A 14,534-nucleotide genomic window follows, 5' to 3' on the forward strand; every position below is an offset into this window, starting at 1 on the left:
TGTTTGTGATTTTTTTTTTCTTTTCTGGTGGCTTGTGTATACCTTTCCCTGCGTTGCGGTGCTGTTTTATGCTGCAGAATTCGTCCAGCTCTGCCTCTTCAGAAGCCTCTGAAACCTGCCAGTCAGTGAGCGAGTGCAGTTCCCCCACCTCAGTCAGCTCAGGCTCCACCATGGGGGCTTGGGCCTCCACAGATAAGGTGAAAAACTTCATCTCCAAGACGTACAAACCTATTAGCTCATTATCCAAACTCTGCAACATTTGGACAAAAAAAAACTGTGCATGGGTTGCAGTCAGGATTCCTCTTGGTGAAGATGAGAATAGGAACTGTTGCACACTCCCTTGGAAATTAATCTGTTTGAATAAAAACCACAATTGCCTTTAAACTAGCTACTAGGAGAAGCTACAAATTGGGCATTTTACAGAAGTAATTTTCTAAGAAAAGCTCATTCTCCACTTTTTCTACTCAGAGAGATTGTGGAATGCTGCCCAGACCCAGCTGTTTGCCTGACAAAAAGCACCTTCCCCAGGTTGTGCTGTTTGTGGCTTCTCCCCTCTCTCCCCTTAGGTAGCACACATTACACTGAGTAATGGGAGGTTGTTTTTTGGCCAAAAAGGAAAGCAAAATACACATGGTTGGAACAAATTACATGGGATACACTGAATTGGGGGAGGAAGTGATAGCAGTCTCCTTTCTCATCTGATAAATCCTTGCTGTTGGTTTTAGTTGTTTTTTTTCTTCCATATCATCACACAGCCAGAACACGTCATGTTTGAAGGCTGTATGCTTTTCCCCTCTGTCCAGCTACACAGACTAAATACCACTAATGCAAATGCCTTCAGGATTGGAAAAGTTCTGGTTTTATTTCAGCAGTCTGCAGGGTACCTAAATTACAAAGGCTTTTTCACAGTGTGCTGCTTTCATGGACAGAAGGCAAAGCTGCTCAGCCTGGAAACAATGACCGCTAGATTGATGCCTGAAATTTGTTATAGATAACAATTTTCAGGCAATCTCACTTCTGAACCAAACGTTGTATCAATTTTCTGGTTTTTATTCGCAGTGAATTGAAGAGCTTCCTTTCTTTTGTTTTAAGATAGAGATTTTCTCCCTAGAACATCAGTCACAGTGTATTTTCGTATTCATTCTGTTTATATTAATTTCTCTGTTTTTGTTTTTATTTGTTTCATTTCCAGTTGTCTAATGGGTTTTATCACTGTAGTTTATCAAGTGACCCATCCGTAGCTTCAGTTGGTGCAGGTCCTTTCCCTCATTTCCCGCCTGTCTCCCGCGCGTGGACTCGGGCTCCCTCAGCCCTCCTTCCAGACTACGTTCATTATTACACCATTGGGCCAGGCATGTTACCATCATCTAAGATCCCTAGCTGGAAGGTTTGTGTTCCTTTTGTTGCGGCAGTCCTCACCTTCTCATACCAACAGCATGCACACGGCAGTTGTTGCTCCCTTTCAGTCCATGTAATTACTGGTTGATTTGCTCTGTTTGGTATCACTCTGAATGGGCACTGCATGGTGAAAATCAGACCTAAAATCCGGTTGTGGGTATTTCTGAATGACCTTGTGTGTTCTGGCACCAATTAAAAGATACCAAAGCTGACAACACCTAGGTAGGAAGGAATAGTTTAGATTGGGAACACTGGTGAAAGCACTCTTGTGCTCTGTTCAGGGGGAAAAGAGCTTATTTAGCACTATCAAAGCACTCACTTGAGCAGGGAGGGGCATCCAGTTGTCTTAGTAGGACCATACATTGGACGCCCCAACCTTCTCCCTGTGGCTGGGCCCATGGCTATAGGCAGGCACAATCTCCTAGATCCAGCTGGAGTGGTTTAAGAAGGTGCTCAGCACCAGGTGAACCCAAGTGGTGACTGATGATTTACTGCCACAGACTAGAAGTGCTCACCCAGCTCGTTTTGCTCTCTTGGGGAGACCACCAAAAAAGAGTGCAGTAACATCTTCCAGTTGCTCCAGCTGGATCTGCAGGGATCTTACTTGGCATCAGAACACGTCTGCTCTACTAGAGCCTCAAAGTTCATCCCTGCCAGGAGGTTCCCCTGGGAGACTCTGCCCTAGAGCAAGGGAAAAGGTCTTCTTGTCTGTTGCTTTGCATCTTCAGCAAGGCTGATGTGCAGTCAGCCGTAGCTGTGCAGATTTTAAGTGCCTGTGGATGGTTATATAATACTGCTTATGCACCACGGGACCCATGTATATATGTCTGAATTGAGATACCTTGTTACAGATCCCCCTAATCTCTCTCTCCAGCAGCTGGAGACTGTTGCGGTACACACACACAGGGTGGCCACAGTGGTCCTGGGGCTTCAGAGTCATTTGTTGTGTCTCTGTTAGAAGCACTTTCCCAATATATTTCACAGCAAAACACTTAGAGCAGAGACACAGTTGTCAAGGCAAAGCAGAGTTTCATATGTGTTAAAAAAACCAAAATACCTGTCCGTACAAGGGGGTATGTCAGTTCAACTGCCTTGCACTTCTCGTTCCTTGGACTGAGACACATCAAGAGCCCACAGTGTGGTTTTAGCCCGTCATTAATTGTCTATCAGAAGGCTATGGGAGGCTGCCCAGCAGGCAGCTGGGAGGGTGTGGGGCCCATTCTCATGTACAAATTTTTTCTTTCATTTTTAAAGCAGCCTTTGTCTCAGTGAAGGAAAACTGTTTTAGGACTGGGATTGCCCCTGAAGCAGCTGGCACTGGGGGAGCTGCTGCTTAGCACTGGTTCTGCATCCCAGCACAGGTCACAGATCAGTCCAGCTCTTTGTGTGCAGTGTGTGGGTTCTAGACACCCTCAGGATTTTCCTTAATAGAGCCCCTAGTGAATACAGCCCTCAGGGCCTGAGGAATTTCTGTTTCAAATTTAGCACCAGTAATTCAGAGTGAGGTTAGTCTTTGTGCAGTACAGATTATCATTATAAACTAGACTTCAATTAGTAAGTAAACTGAGAGATTACTCAGAGTAACTTGCTCCACTAATGTGTATGAAAAATCTGTTCAAGCCTAATTTTTCAGAACTGAGGACATCTGTAACAGCACATAATACTAGAACCTGTGTACATCTGGAACAGTTACATCACTGATTGGACATTTATGCATATCTTCTGCTGTGTGACAGTGATTTTTGTGCTTGAAATTCTGAAAATATAGGCTTTAACACCATGGAATTTCATTTAGATAACCTATAGTATCAAAATGTTAAATACCTTCATATAAGAATGCTTGGGTAGAATGGGAAATGTAGATTCCTTTTAATAAAGGAAATAGGTTTAATAAGTGCAGATTTTTAATATCTTCAAAATTAATTTATTTCTCGCCTTATTCAGAAAGGCATATCCAGTTTGATACACGATCTGTTGCATTAAAATTGCCCTTTTGCATAGTTTTGCCTGTAATTAAAGCACAGTTCCTGATGAAAGCTGTCCCTAACAAGCTCATTTCCTTAGGACTGGGCCAAGCCAGGCCCGTACGATCAGCCCATGGTGAACACATTGCAACGTCGCAAAGAAAAGTGTGAGCCAGATCTCAATGGAGCAGCTCAGAGCGGACCCCCCGCGCCCCCCGAGGACACCCAGAGGCCTCGGAGCATGACGGTGTCAGCTGCCACACGGGTGAAGCTCTCATTTCAAACACGCTGTTTGGTGTAAAGGAGATGGCCATGCTGTCTCCTGCCAGTACTTCTGATGCACTTTATGTTGTGTTCATCTGGGAAGTGCTACTGGTGTGGTGGTGCTGTGGTCAGTGGGAATCATGTGGGCAGGAGGGAATGCACCATTGGGTATTGACTTTTATAGAGCAATGGACTCCAAAGAAGCATCTGTTCCTAAGCCCAAGTAAATGGTCGGGCACAGTCCTGTTGGATTATGATGGTGACAAGCTCTGCTGGGGAGGAGAGACAGCTAAAAGTGGGTGAAGGTGACTGACCCTTGCAGGTGTAACAAGTCTCTTTCCTGTGTGTAAGCAGCAGGGTGAGGAGATGGAGGCCTGCGAGGAGCTGGCGCTCGCTCTGTCCCGAGGGCTGCAGTTGGACACCCAGAGGAGCAGTCGGGATTCCTTGCAGTGCTCCAGTGGCTACAGCACCCAGACAACAACTCCGTGCTGTTCAGAGGACACGATTCCATCTCAAGGTATGCATCCAGGAGATGTTCCTTTTTAGAACATTCCCACCCTGGCCACATTCACACCATGGTGCCAAGGAGCAGCTATTGCTTGCTGGCTTTGTAGTCAGCTGGGGAGGAAGACTGGCATTGCTGTTGGGAAGCTTTTTCCAGCTTGGAATGCAGCCTGGATTTTTTAACTACGTAGAAATCTGCATTGCTGTGTAGTGTACTGAACAATTGTATTTTTGTGTGCATCACTCCAATGAGTTTCACCTTAAGGAGGCCACCATTTTAAAGAGGGTCCTGATACCTTAGGCTCTCAAGGCATCATCCTGGAATTATAAATGACACTGGTATTGCATCCAGTACTTCTTGGGTCCTTTCTGAGCTATTGTCTCAGCAAATACACACTCACAAGCTTTGCTGTGTTCCATCAGCACTCTCAGTCTGCTCTTGGTTTCCCTTGGTGATGTTTTATTTCCTGCCTAAGCAGAAACTTTGTAATTGGAAAAAGAATCCATTGGAGACTTCAACTTGGGCATATCTGGGAAGCTGCAATGAGGTGTTGGGTTTTGTACCCTGTTTCAGAACCAGCAGCAAGCTGGGAGGGACCAAGTTTGGTATTTGCAGTTCAAGCCTTGTTTGCTCAGCTGGGGTGGTTGTGTTCTGCAGTCACAGGAGGCAGCAGGGCTTGTGGTGGGCCAAGCTTGGCTCAGCACTTAGGTGGAGAGGAAGGAACCCAGTGCAATTACTAAAGCTGAGGCTGAGTTTTCAGAGCTGACAGCTGGGTTTTACTTTGTTTACAAAATAAGCAGATTTGCTGCTGAAATCACTGGTACATGGTCCCCTGAACCCACTCACCTAATCTAAAGTACATTTTTCAAGTGTTCCTATCTACAAGTCATGGCATATGGCTTGTAGGATGCCAGTTTTGGTATCTTCACATTGATGACAAATATTGAGCTCATTCTCTTTCACAAGAGCCATGGGCCCCCTGCAGCTGTAGGATTGGTCTGCTGTGATGCCTTCAACCACGCAGTCCTCAAATCTTGGTCACAGAACCTCGGACTTTCTTCCTTCTGAAGGTGGAAACTCCCTTAATTCTTATGGACTCCCAGGATTTTAGGTTATCTGTACATACTTCAGACTTACCGATGTGACTCAGCTGTCTGCTCCAACTTGATCCTAACTCTGTCTTTTGGCATCAGTTTCAGACTATGATTATTTCTCTGTGAGTGGTGACCAGGAGGCAGAACAACAGGAGTTTGACAAATCTTCCACCATCCCAAGAAACAGTGACATTAGCCAGTCCTATCGCAGAATGTTTCAAACCAAGCGTCCTGCTTCCACTGCAGGTCTGCCAACCACACTGGGACCAGTCATCGTCACCCCGGGCGTCGCCACCATCCGACGGACCCCTTCGACCAAGCCTTCCGTCCGGCGCGGGACCATCGGCGGAGGCCCGATTCCCATCAAGACACCGGTGATTCCTGTCAAAACACCAACTGTCCCTGACATACCAGGGGGGCTGCCTGGTGCCCTTGCTGGCACAGAAGAGTGTCCCGAGCAAAATCCGGAATCTCCAGCAGCAGGAGATGGTGGGCAAGGTGTCACCAGCATGCCCTCATGGAGCGGGCAAGCGTCTGTCAACCCTCCGGCGCCAGGCCAGAAACTGGGTGCTGCCGAGGAGCAGAGGCAGGCGGGCCCCGAGAGCGAGGGGGAGGAGAGCGAGCGGGATGGGGTCGGCAGCCTGGCACCCGCGGGGCAGGGGGAGCTGGAGCCCAGTGAGCTGAGCCCCGGCGATGTCCCACAGGGGGAGGATATGCTCAACGCCATCCGGCGCGGGGTCAAGCTGAAGAAGACGACCACGAATGATCGCTCAGCACCTCGTATTTCCTAGGAGCAGAGGAGCTGCCAGACTGCTGAACACCGAGAAGGAACTGTGAGAAAACTAATCTGTCTCTATCCATTCCAATCTGTAATCAATGATTTTTTTAAGATACTCGGTAACAGACAGTCTGAAAGTACTCCGAAAGAGAAAACAAATGAAAGAGCATAGTAAGACATAATCTTCAGTGGTGTTTTAATTTGTAAATATCAATGATTTTGTTTCTGCATTTTTTTGATCTAAGTTACACTTTTAATTTTTTCTGAAGGTGCCAAATCCCATTTACCTTTTTTATAACTCTCTTTGTAAAGTTTTAAATCATAGGAGAAAAAAAAATGTCGAGTAGTTAACTTCAGCAAAGGGATTTAATGAAAATTTGGCTTTTTTGCAAGCTTTTGTAGTGCGCCTTGTAATAGTGAGATTAAAAAATAGAACAATGGGACTTACTACAGTTTAAGTCAAGCGATATGGAACAGATCCTCATTTAAGTATTAAAAAAAAGTTTGAAAAGCAGGAATAAAAATTGACAATAAAGCAATATATAATGCAAGGAAGAAACCTGCAGTCAGTAGAGTTATTGGGGGTAGTGGGGGGAGGGAGATGCCATCAAAATAGCAGATGCTGTTGCACAAAAGTAGCCTAGTAGGATATCAGAATAAGCCATATTGGATTGCAGTGTTTTGTTTCTGTAGGGTGTTTTAAAAACTGGGTTTTTCCACATTTCTTTTTTGACTGCACAGCACCAACTCTCAGTCACATGCATGCAGCCTTAACTGTGTAGGCTTGGTTCTTCCACCTTCACGTTTTGTTCCACTCATCCTTCCGCTGAATGCAAACAAGGACAACAGGCTTAAGGCAGTTATAAATGTGAAAACGTTCTTAAAATGCAAGCAGGGAGTTCTTAGATGTTATCAAAATGCCTTTTTCTGACTGTGCCCAGCAGGCTGGGCACCTTAGAAAGCCCAACTATTTTGAGAAAACACTTAAAAATTTGACCGATGAAACCAGCTTGTGATCCAATAAACTGCGAATGTTTCTTTCCAATACAGGGGCTTGTTTTTCTTAACTTCTTTTAAATGGCAGTTGATTGGCTTTTCTTAAAAACAGAAAAGAAAGGGGTGAGGGGTGGGTGGGGGGTGGGGGGAGATACTGGTTTTTTGATAATACCGGGAGTCTGATCACTGTAATCTTTTTTTGTACTTTTAAGTAATGTTTTTTGGCACGCTATTGATAGAATCATTAAGAGTTGGATTTTTTCCTTAAAGTAAATTGTTGCTGCAATACCCGTCTCCTAAAGCTGACAGGAATGTGCAGACCCCTTGGCATGACACGTGTTCCAATCACACAGTCCAGAAGGATGCTGTCTGCCCACCTACTGCAGACCCACATGTGGAGGGACACCAGACTTGTGGATCCAGGATTGTCTAAAAATGCACCAAATAACACACATAAGGGGCTGGTTTCTACCACACACTGCAGATTTCTGTTGGCTCCAGACTTGGCTACATGACCTCTTATCCTTTAATACATAACTGCATTGGATGTGAAACTTCTAGTAACTGTGTAGTCACTGTGTTCTATATGACATTTTACACTGCTGTGCTTGCTAAACTTTTTTTTTTGTTATGGCTTAAAAGCAAAAAGAAAAAAAAAAGCATGATCCTTAGAAAATATTAAACCTTTCTTTGAAAAACAAGCTCCTTATTACAGAATATAATAAACAGTAGTGCCTGTGGTGTAGCCCACCAATCTTGATACAGTAGCTGATGCATTGTGCAAATGAGGCTTTGAGATGGTTTTTGCATAAACAAAAACCGCTAGGAGATAATCTCAATAGTTAAAAGTGTTATTTAAACCTTTGAAATAAATGGATGTAACTGTACCCAAGTACAGCTTTTCACTTGTTTAGTTCTTAAACGTTAGTATAATCAGTAAAATTTAATATAAAATGTTGCCAAATTCAATGTAGAAAGAATGTGACAAAACACTTTGGATAGTTCTATTGTTTGTGTTTTTGCATATTGTAAAAGCAGTGTCACAGCTGAAAAATAAAATGTTTCTAATGGTAAATTATTGTGGTTTAGTTGCTAGTTTGTACTGAGAGTTGATCTCTCCCTGTGCAGTTTTTTGTTCTAAACTGGTATAAATAATTGCTGTAAGTGTGTCTCCCTTCTACATTGTAATGATTGCTTAAGCCTACATTATAAATAAAGAACTGCTGAAAAACTTCTGTATTTTGCTTCTTAAAGACTTTCTGCTTCCAGAGCATTGGATATCAATGGTGGCCTTCATCAGACATCTCAAGATCATGCAGGTTTCATCTGTGTGTAATAGAAGCAAGAGAGAATTAAAAAGCAAGTAAATAAAATTGCATATAGCTGTGTTTTACTGATGGGCACCAGCAGGGTAGCAGTGGAGCAGAAGTGCACTGCTAACGATGGAAATTCCCATTAAATAGTAACTGATGACATTTCCCTGCACCTCGCTGTTACCTGGCCAGGAAGCACTGGTAACTGCATTTTTGTGCATCTACCTCAGTGCTGGACCACAGTTCCTTAGGCCAGAGGAGGAAAATTGCTGCTGTCAACACTGCTCGTGCTACAGCCAGAATATATCAAGCACAACACCAGCACCATCTCCCACAGTTCCCCAGGTGACTGAAGACTTTCAGCTTTCTCAGCATTGAAGGCAGAGGGGGGAGATACTGCTCCCTCTTGGAGCTGCCATACAATAGCTCCGTTTATTTGCTTGCTGCTGCAATGATTGCATTTTTGTCTAAAGGTTTCCATTTGTCACTGCCCTGGGTTTATGAGGCCAGGTTTAGGTAGCTGGGGGCTACAGGGGTGGCTTCTCTGAGAAGCTGCGAGAAGCTTCCCCCATGTCCAACAGAGCCAATGCCAGCTGGCTCCAGGACAGACCCACCACTGGCCACAGCCGAGCCCAACAGTGATGGTGGTAATGCCTCTGGGATAGAAAATTTAAGAAGGGGAAAAAGTTGCTGTGTGACAGCAATAGCAGGCGGAGAGAAGAGTGAGAATATGGGAGGGAAACAGCCCTGCAGACACCCTGGTCAGTGAGGAAGGAGGGGCAGGAGGTGCTCCAGGTGCCAGAGCAGACATTTCCCTGCAGCTGATGCAGCTGTGCCCCTGCAGCTCATGGAGGTCCACGGAGGAACAGAGATCCACCTGCAGCCTATGCTGGAACAGGTGCATGCTCAAAGGAGGCTGAGAGCCTGTGGGAAGCCTGTGCTGGGGCACACCCCTGGCAGAACCTGTGGACCCGTGGAGACAGGAGCCCATGCCCTTAGGTCAGTTTGGGTCAGCTATCCTGAGTCCTGACTATGGCCCCTCCCAAGATCTTTCCCACCCCCAGTCCACTGGTGAGGGGGAATGCCAAGCGGACACCCTGGATGCTGTGGAGCACTGCTCAGCAGTAGCCAGAGCACTGGTGTGCTCTTAACACCTTCCCAGGACTATGAGGGCTGCTATGGAGAAAGTAAACTCCTATCCATCCTGTCCCAATACAGTCAGGAAGATGTTAAAGGAAAAGCCAAGGTGGTCTGGCTGGAAATGTCTCCAAAAGCATCATGGTTTCATTGCCCCATCTCTCTATGGCTGTACCTCAAGTACTGCTGAGCATCTTGTCTCACTTGGGTGTCAGGGCTTTTGCTCAGCTGTTTCAATACGGAAGGCACTTGTTCCGAGGGAGAGCTCCAACCCGAGGTGTGGCATGTGCTGAACAGCCGTGCTGGCAGAGGGCATGCCTCAGTTCTCCCACTACCTTTGGACTAAGTGAGCACAGAGAACAGATCCTGCTTCCTGGCAGGATTGAAAATTTCAGCTATGGAATATGTAAAGCCGTTTTTCTGGCTTTTTCTTTTTTTTTCCAAAATTCAGACCTATTTTAGCATGTAGACTTACTGAAAAGGAGCACATTAAAACTTTCTAAAAATCAGCCAGATTAAAGCCTGATTCCTGAGCTAAATATGTTTAGTCCTTAAAAGAGCTGAAGTTCATGCCTTGCCATCTTTTGTTCAATTGGGGTTCACAGAAATACTAAGCCTTAGGTTAAAATATGGGCACAGTCAAGAAACTTCTGTAGAATGGAAGTAAGATTAGGCAACCTACATCTCCTCTTCTAGCCCTAAAAATAGGAAATCAGCTGAAGAGGCAGGTTTTCCTATGAGCTTTTGTTCAGTGGCTGTATCCCATCTGTTCTCTCACAAGGCAGTTAGTGAAAGTGTTAGCAGAACTTTCTGTGTCTTGTACCAATACTCTGGGAACTTGGCCAGAAACAAACAGCTTTTTGTCCCCAGTTCAGTGTGTCACACTACCAGAGCCCTTTGTTACCCATGAATGGGGACACAACAGCCACAATCCTCAGCAGCCCACCCGTGTTACCTGATGCAGCTCAGTGGTTATCTGGGATTCAGTTTATATGGGGGTCAGCTTTCCTCTGGTGCTCTACAGCACTGCTATCCGTGCCATGAGAAACACACCATGGTGTAAGGAAGGTTTGTGTCTTGTGAGATTTGTTACCAAAGTGAAAAATTCAGCAAAGAGCCTAACAAGGAGGGAAGGGAGGGAAGATGTCTTGATCCTGCAGCAAGGTCAGAAATACCCTCATTACAGGAGCACCCAAAGCCCATCTCTGCTGCTGTCAGTATCTTTAACTCCAGTTTTAACACCTTGCCTGTATTTAGTACCACATTCCAAGTTATGGGGCTGATATGAACTGCCTGCACAAGCTGGCACTTAAGTGTGAGTGTGCCAGAGAAGAGCAGTATGCCAGTAAAACACCTTCTCTGTTACTTTATTTGGCTTTATTCTGTATTATTTTGAGAAGCAAGTGGTCACTGAGGTGCCACCTGCCTGCAGCACAGACTGCTGCCCTTCACACCCGACGTGCTCTCACATGGGCTGTTCACGAGGTCGAGTGACGTGATGCCACCACATGGGGGGCAGATGCCCTTCCTTACGAGCTGGAGGCAAAGCTTCAGTTCTTGGGCCATCAGCTGGAGTTTCATCTTTTAACTGCTTAATCTAGAAGACAAGACAAAGAACTGCTTTAACATATTAACATACTTTGCCATAATGTGATTTTCAGTGCCCGGGCAGTGAGCAAAATGAGCCCTACTTCCACAGGGAAGAACCAGTGGTAACACCTTTGGCTGACAGGTTTCATGTTTCCTAACATTAACTTCTACTCAGTAACCACTGTAGGTTCATATTACCTAATTAAGAAGGAATTTCTAAGAGCAAGAAGTGAATTACAAGGGAAATTTCACTTAAAAGGTCATTATTTCCATGTAATTCATGTCTACCATTACTATATTAAAAAGGCTGAATTGTGCTGCTGTGGAAGCTGCCAGATAATTCCAAGTCCAGACCAAGTTTCCCTGCAGTCAGTAGGAGACTTCTGTTCCTGCATGTCACCAACAGCCCCTCACATGCTTTCAGTACCCACTCCTTGAAGCAGCACAAGTGCCGGCTGCCCCTGTGTTAATTCTGCTCAGTGCCACACTCCATACAATCCAACTGAATCAAAGAACTGTTCTAGGAACACCAACTTCTTCCAACCAACTCTCAGTTTAGGATGGCCAGAAATTAAGTCTCAATGCCCAACTGATGACCACTGCAGCAAATCACTTTCAAAGGTGTAACCAGGAAGTGTCAGAGCTCCACAGCAGCAGAAGAGGAATTCTCTGGTCATTAGTCTCCTTTCATCCCACTTTGGAATTTTTTTTTCACAAAACTGCTACAACAGATCTCACTAACTGACACAAGGCTGCAGGTTCAGCTTTAACTTCAAATTCCCTTCACAACCTTTCAGAAGCTGTAACAAATGTGTAGGCATTTTAGGTCAAGTCAGTGTTTCACACTGGCAAGGGCTCCAGTACTGAAGAGTCTAACTGAGACTGCAGTAAATATTCAGTAATTCTTCCAAGAACACATCTGTGTCACACAGGATACCTGTGTGCTAAAGAGACTTTCCTTCGCATAGAGCAAGCACTGACCTCTCTTTCCCAGCTTTCCTGCTGCAGCTTCTTCCATTGCTCTCGTTTGGCAAAGTAATCAGGATACATTGCCTTCTCAGAAGGGTGCCAGAAATCCAAGCACCATTCAGGATGCTGTTGAAGAAAAATATAATTTAAAATACTATTTTTATATATGAAATCACATTTGTACACAGAAGAACAAAACACAAAGGCTGAAGCCAGTGTTACTCCCTAGGTTTTTTTCTATTTTGAAGTACTACATAAAAACAACATTTAAGAGCTGCCTGACTATCTCAAGGCAAGTGACAGAGGTCAGGACTTTTCACACATTATCCTAACCCATAGGAAGATATCACAGTGACTTGCTTAAATCACAGCATTCCAAAACAAGTCCCAGGTCATCTTAGATTATTCTAAACTTCTCAAAATAATTCCATCTGGTGGAGGAGAAGATCTGATTTCTTCCCTTCCTTCTCTCAAAGGCAGCAGGTTCGAGGAATCCTTCTCTCCAATTACTAATTTATTTTACTTGACAGAGACAGAGCATAACAGCTCATTTCTTCTTATTTACAACTACCAAGAAATGAGCAGTTTCTTAGGCCTTTAAGATCTTGAGGATGGTCTGACCTCTAAGACCTTCTGACAAGAGAAAAAACCAAAATTTAAAATTTTGCAGCCATTTAAGAATAATTAATTGTTTACATTTTAAAGAGAGGAACACTGAAAAAATCACACCAAAGCTCCCAATCCTTAAAAAAAAAGAAAAAAAGAAAAAGTTGCTCCAGTACCATCATTCATTCAGAGATACTCACACTTTTGGTTTCCTGCTGTGATTCTGATCACAGAACAAACCTTTGATTGAACAGAAATAGCACAGCTGATGAAGTAAAAAAATATCTACACACAGCAAACTCCAGTTAAAACCACCACACTGTCTGAGATCTAAAAATTACATTTTGCAGCAGCATTCCACAATGGACAGTCACTGATACACAAACCAGCCAAATCCTGGTGACAGCCATTTTGTGAGCACAGTTTTAGCCTAACTGGGAAAAGAGAGCATAACCCAGTTTGTGTTTCTGTATGAACACTAATCTTGACCATTTGATTGCTCAGCTGGCCTTTTTTCTGTTCAGATTCTCTGTCACTATTATCTCCACTACTGCTCAGGCCCTTGACCTTAGCATAAGCTTAAGTCCTTCTCCTTTCACTCCTATGTTCTTTATTCTGCCCCTGATAAATCTATGTCATATTTTTCCTTTTCTGTGGATAATTATGCAAAAAGATCCAATCAGATCCAGTCTTGTGCCAGCACTTTTTTCAAACTCATCAGAAAATGGCTGCATGCAGTCTCTAGGTCAGTATTAACTTCTAATGCATGAAAAAGATGATGCCAAGAAAGCAAAGTCCCTGTGTTTTTCCATGCTTTTCGATGAAAACTTTTGCTCCTAAATAAAGCAATCTCGATGGTCAAAGCCTGTAGAAGTGCCTTAAAAAGTCTAAAAATAAGGCTTCTATTTCCAGGCACTGCTCCTTTCACACAGTGGCACAATCTACACAATCTGGCACTGCAGCATATGAAGTGAAATGATAACTTGTACCATTACTCAAAATGATGGAAGCACCATAGGACGGAGTGAAGGGAAGTCCTCGACAGCCAAGGTGACACCTGACCTCACCAGAGGAACCAAGGCTGTGCTCGGGAGGCAGCAGAGCTTCCTCGGCGCTGCTCACTCCCCCAGCTCAGCTCAGGCCTCCCCTTTTCCAGCCTGACCCGCCACTGTCAGCGGGCGGACTGCGTTTGGCAAAAGAGCAGATTATTATCCCGGGGGAAAAAAGCCCAACAAACCAACTAGCGGTGTTCAGACTGATCAAGAAACTCCATTTTCAAGGACCACAGCAGCTCCTCCCACACAAGCGGCAAGATGTTCAGCGAGCTATGAAGTGACACTGCTGAGCCAAGCTGCGGCCCTGTCCAAGTCAATGTTACATAAAACAAGCGCAAAACAAGCGCAAAGCAAGCGCAGCAATCCACAGCACTACCGGCTCCTCACCTTGTAGCACTCGTATCTCTCGTAGGAAGTGCCCCCGGGGGAGTCGGGCAAGATGTACGGCTGCGGGTGCTGGCTGGCCCAGAACTCTTCCTCGCCGGCCTTCAGCAGCGCGGTGGCTTTCACCATGTCCTTCACATCCTTGTTCTTATCGAACCGGTCCCTCAGGAGGCAGGCGAAGTAGCGGTACTTGTCCCTACAGACAGAGGTCATGCACAGTAAGGAGGAAAACAACCACCCCCCCACCACACCCCAGGCCCAGCAAAGCGCGGGGCTAAGCGCCCCGATGTGAGAGCGGCCAGCGCTCCCCACGCCCAACTCCCCTCGCCCTCACCGCTGGATGCACCAGGACTCGAGGTGCCGCAGGGATTTCTTGTACAGCCGCAGCACCTTCTGCTGGTGAGTCAAGTACGCGGCCATGGCGCCCGGCCCTCACGGCACCTTCCCCTCCGCGCGGGGGATGTCGGGAGGGCGGCGTGGC

The 14,534-nt window shown here is 45.3% G+C and overlaps 2 protein-coding genes across 14 annotated transcripts in view; one reads left to right on the forward strand and one right to left on the reverse strand.

The window, feature by feature from the left end:
- The window catches only part of MTSS1 (MTSS1, I-BAR domain containing), a 129,123-nt gene extending 120,885 nt beyond the window's left edge, over positions 1–8,238 (forward strand). For 6 of the 13 annotated variants that reach the window (XM_017746056.1, XM_017746057.1, XM_017746059.1 and 3 more), the window contains 5 exons: positions 78–197; positions 1,193–1,387; positions 3,463–3,627; positions 3,981–4,143; positions 5,325–8,238. In XM_017746056.1, coding sequence (XP_017601545.1) covers positions 78–197; positions 1,193–1,387; positions 3,463–3,627; positions 3,981–4,143; positions 5,325–6,016 — 1,335 coding nt within the window. In that variant the 3' untranslated portion in view covers positions 6,017–8,238. The remainder of the gene's footprint in view (positions 1–77; positions 198–1,192; positions 1,388–3,462; positions 3,628–3,980; positions 4,144–5,324) is intronic. The other 7 variants (XM_017746062.1, XM_008642607.2, XM_017746060.1 and 4 more) reach the window with 5 other exon arrangements.
- Positions 8,239–10,800: 2,562 nt separating this feature from the next.
- Positions 10,801–14,516, reverse strand: NDUFB9 (NADH:ubiquinone oxidoreductase subunit B9). The gene is made up of 4 exons (XM_008642610.1): positions 14,388–14,516; positions 14,057–14,249; positions 12,021–12,134; positions 10,801–11,046 (listed from the first exon to the last, which is right to left on the reverse strand). The coding sequence occupies exons 1-4, from the start codon at positions 14,471–14,473 to the stop codon at positions 10,915–10,917; spliced, it is 525 nt and encodes a 174-aa protein (XP_008640832.1). The 5' UTR covers positions 14,474–14,516; the 3' UTR covers positions 10,801–10,914.
- Positions 14,517–14,534: the final 18 nt, after the last annotated feature.

Source organism: Corvus brachyrhynchos, unplaced genomic scaffold (genome assembly GCF_000691975.1).
Source record: "Corvus brachyrhynchos isolate BGI_N302 unplaced genomic scaffold, ASM69197v1 scaffold28, whole genome shotgun sequence".
Taxonomy (NCBI): domain Eukaryota; kingdom Metazoa; phylum Chordata; class Aves; order Passeriformes; family Corvidae; genus Corvus; species Corvus brachyrhynchos.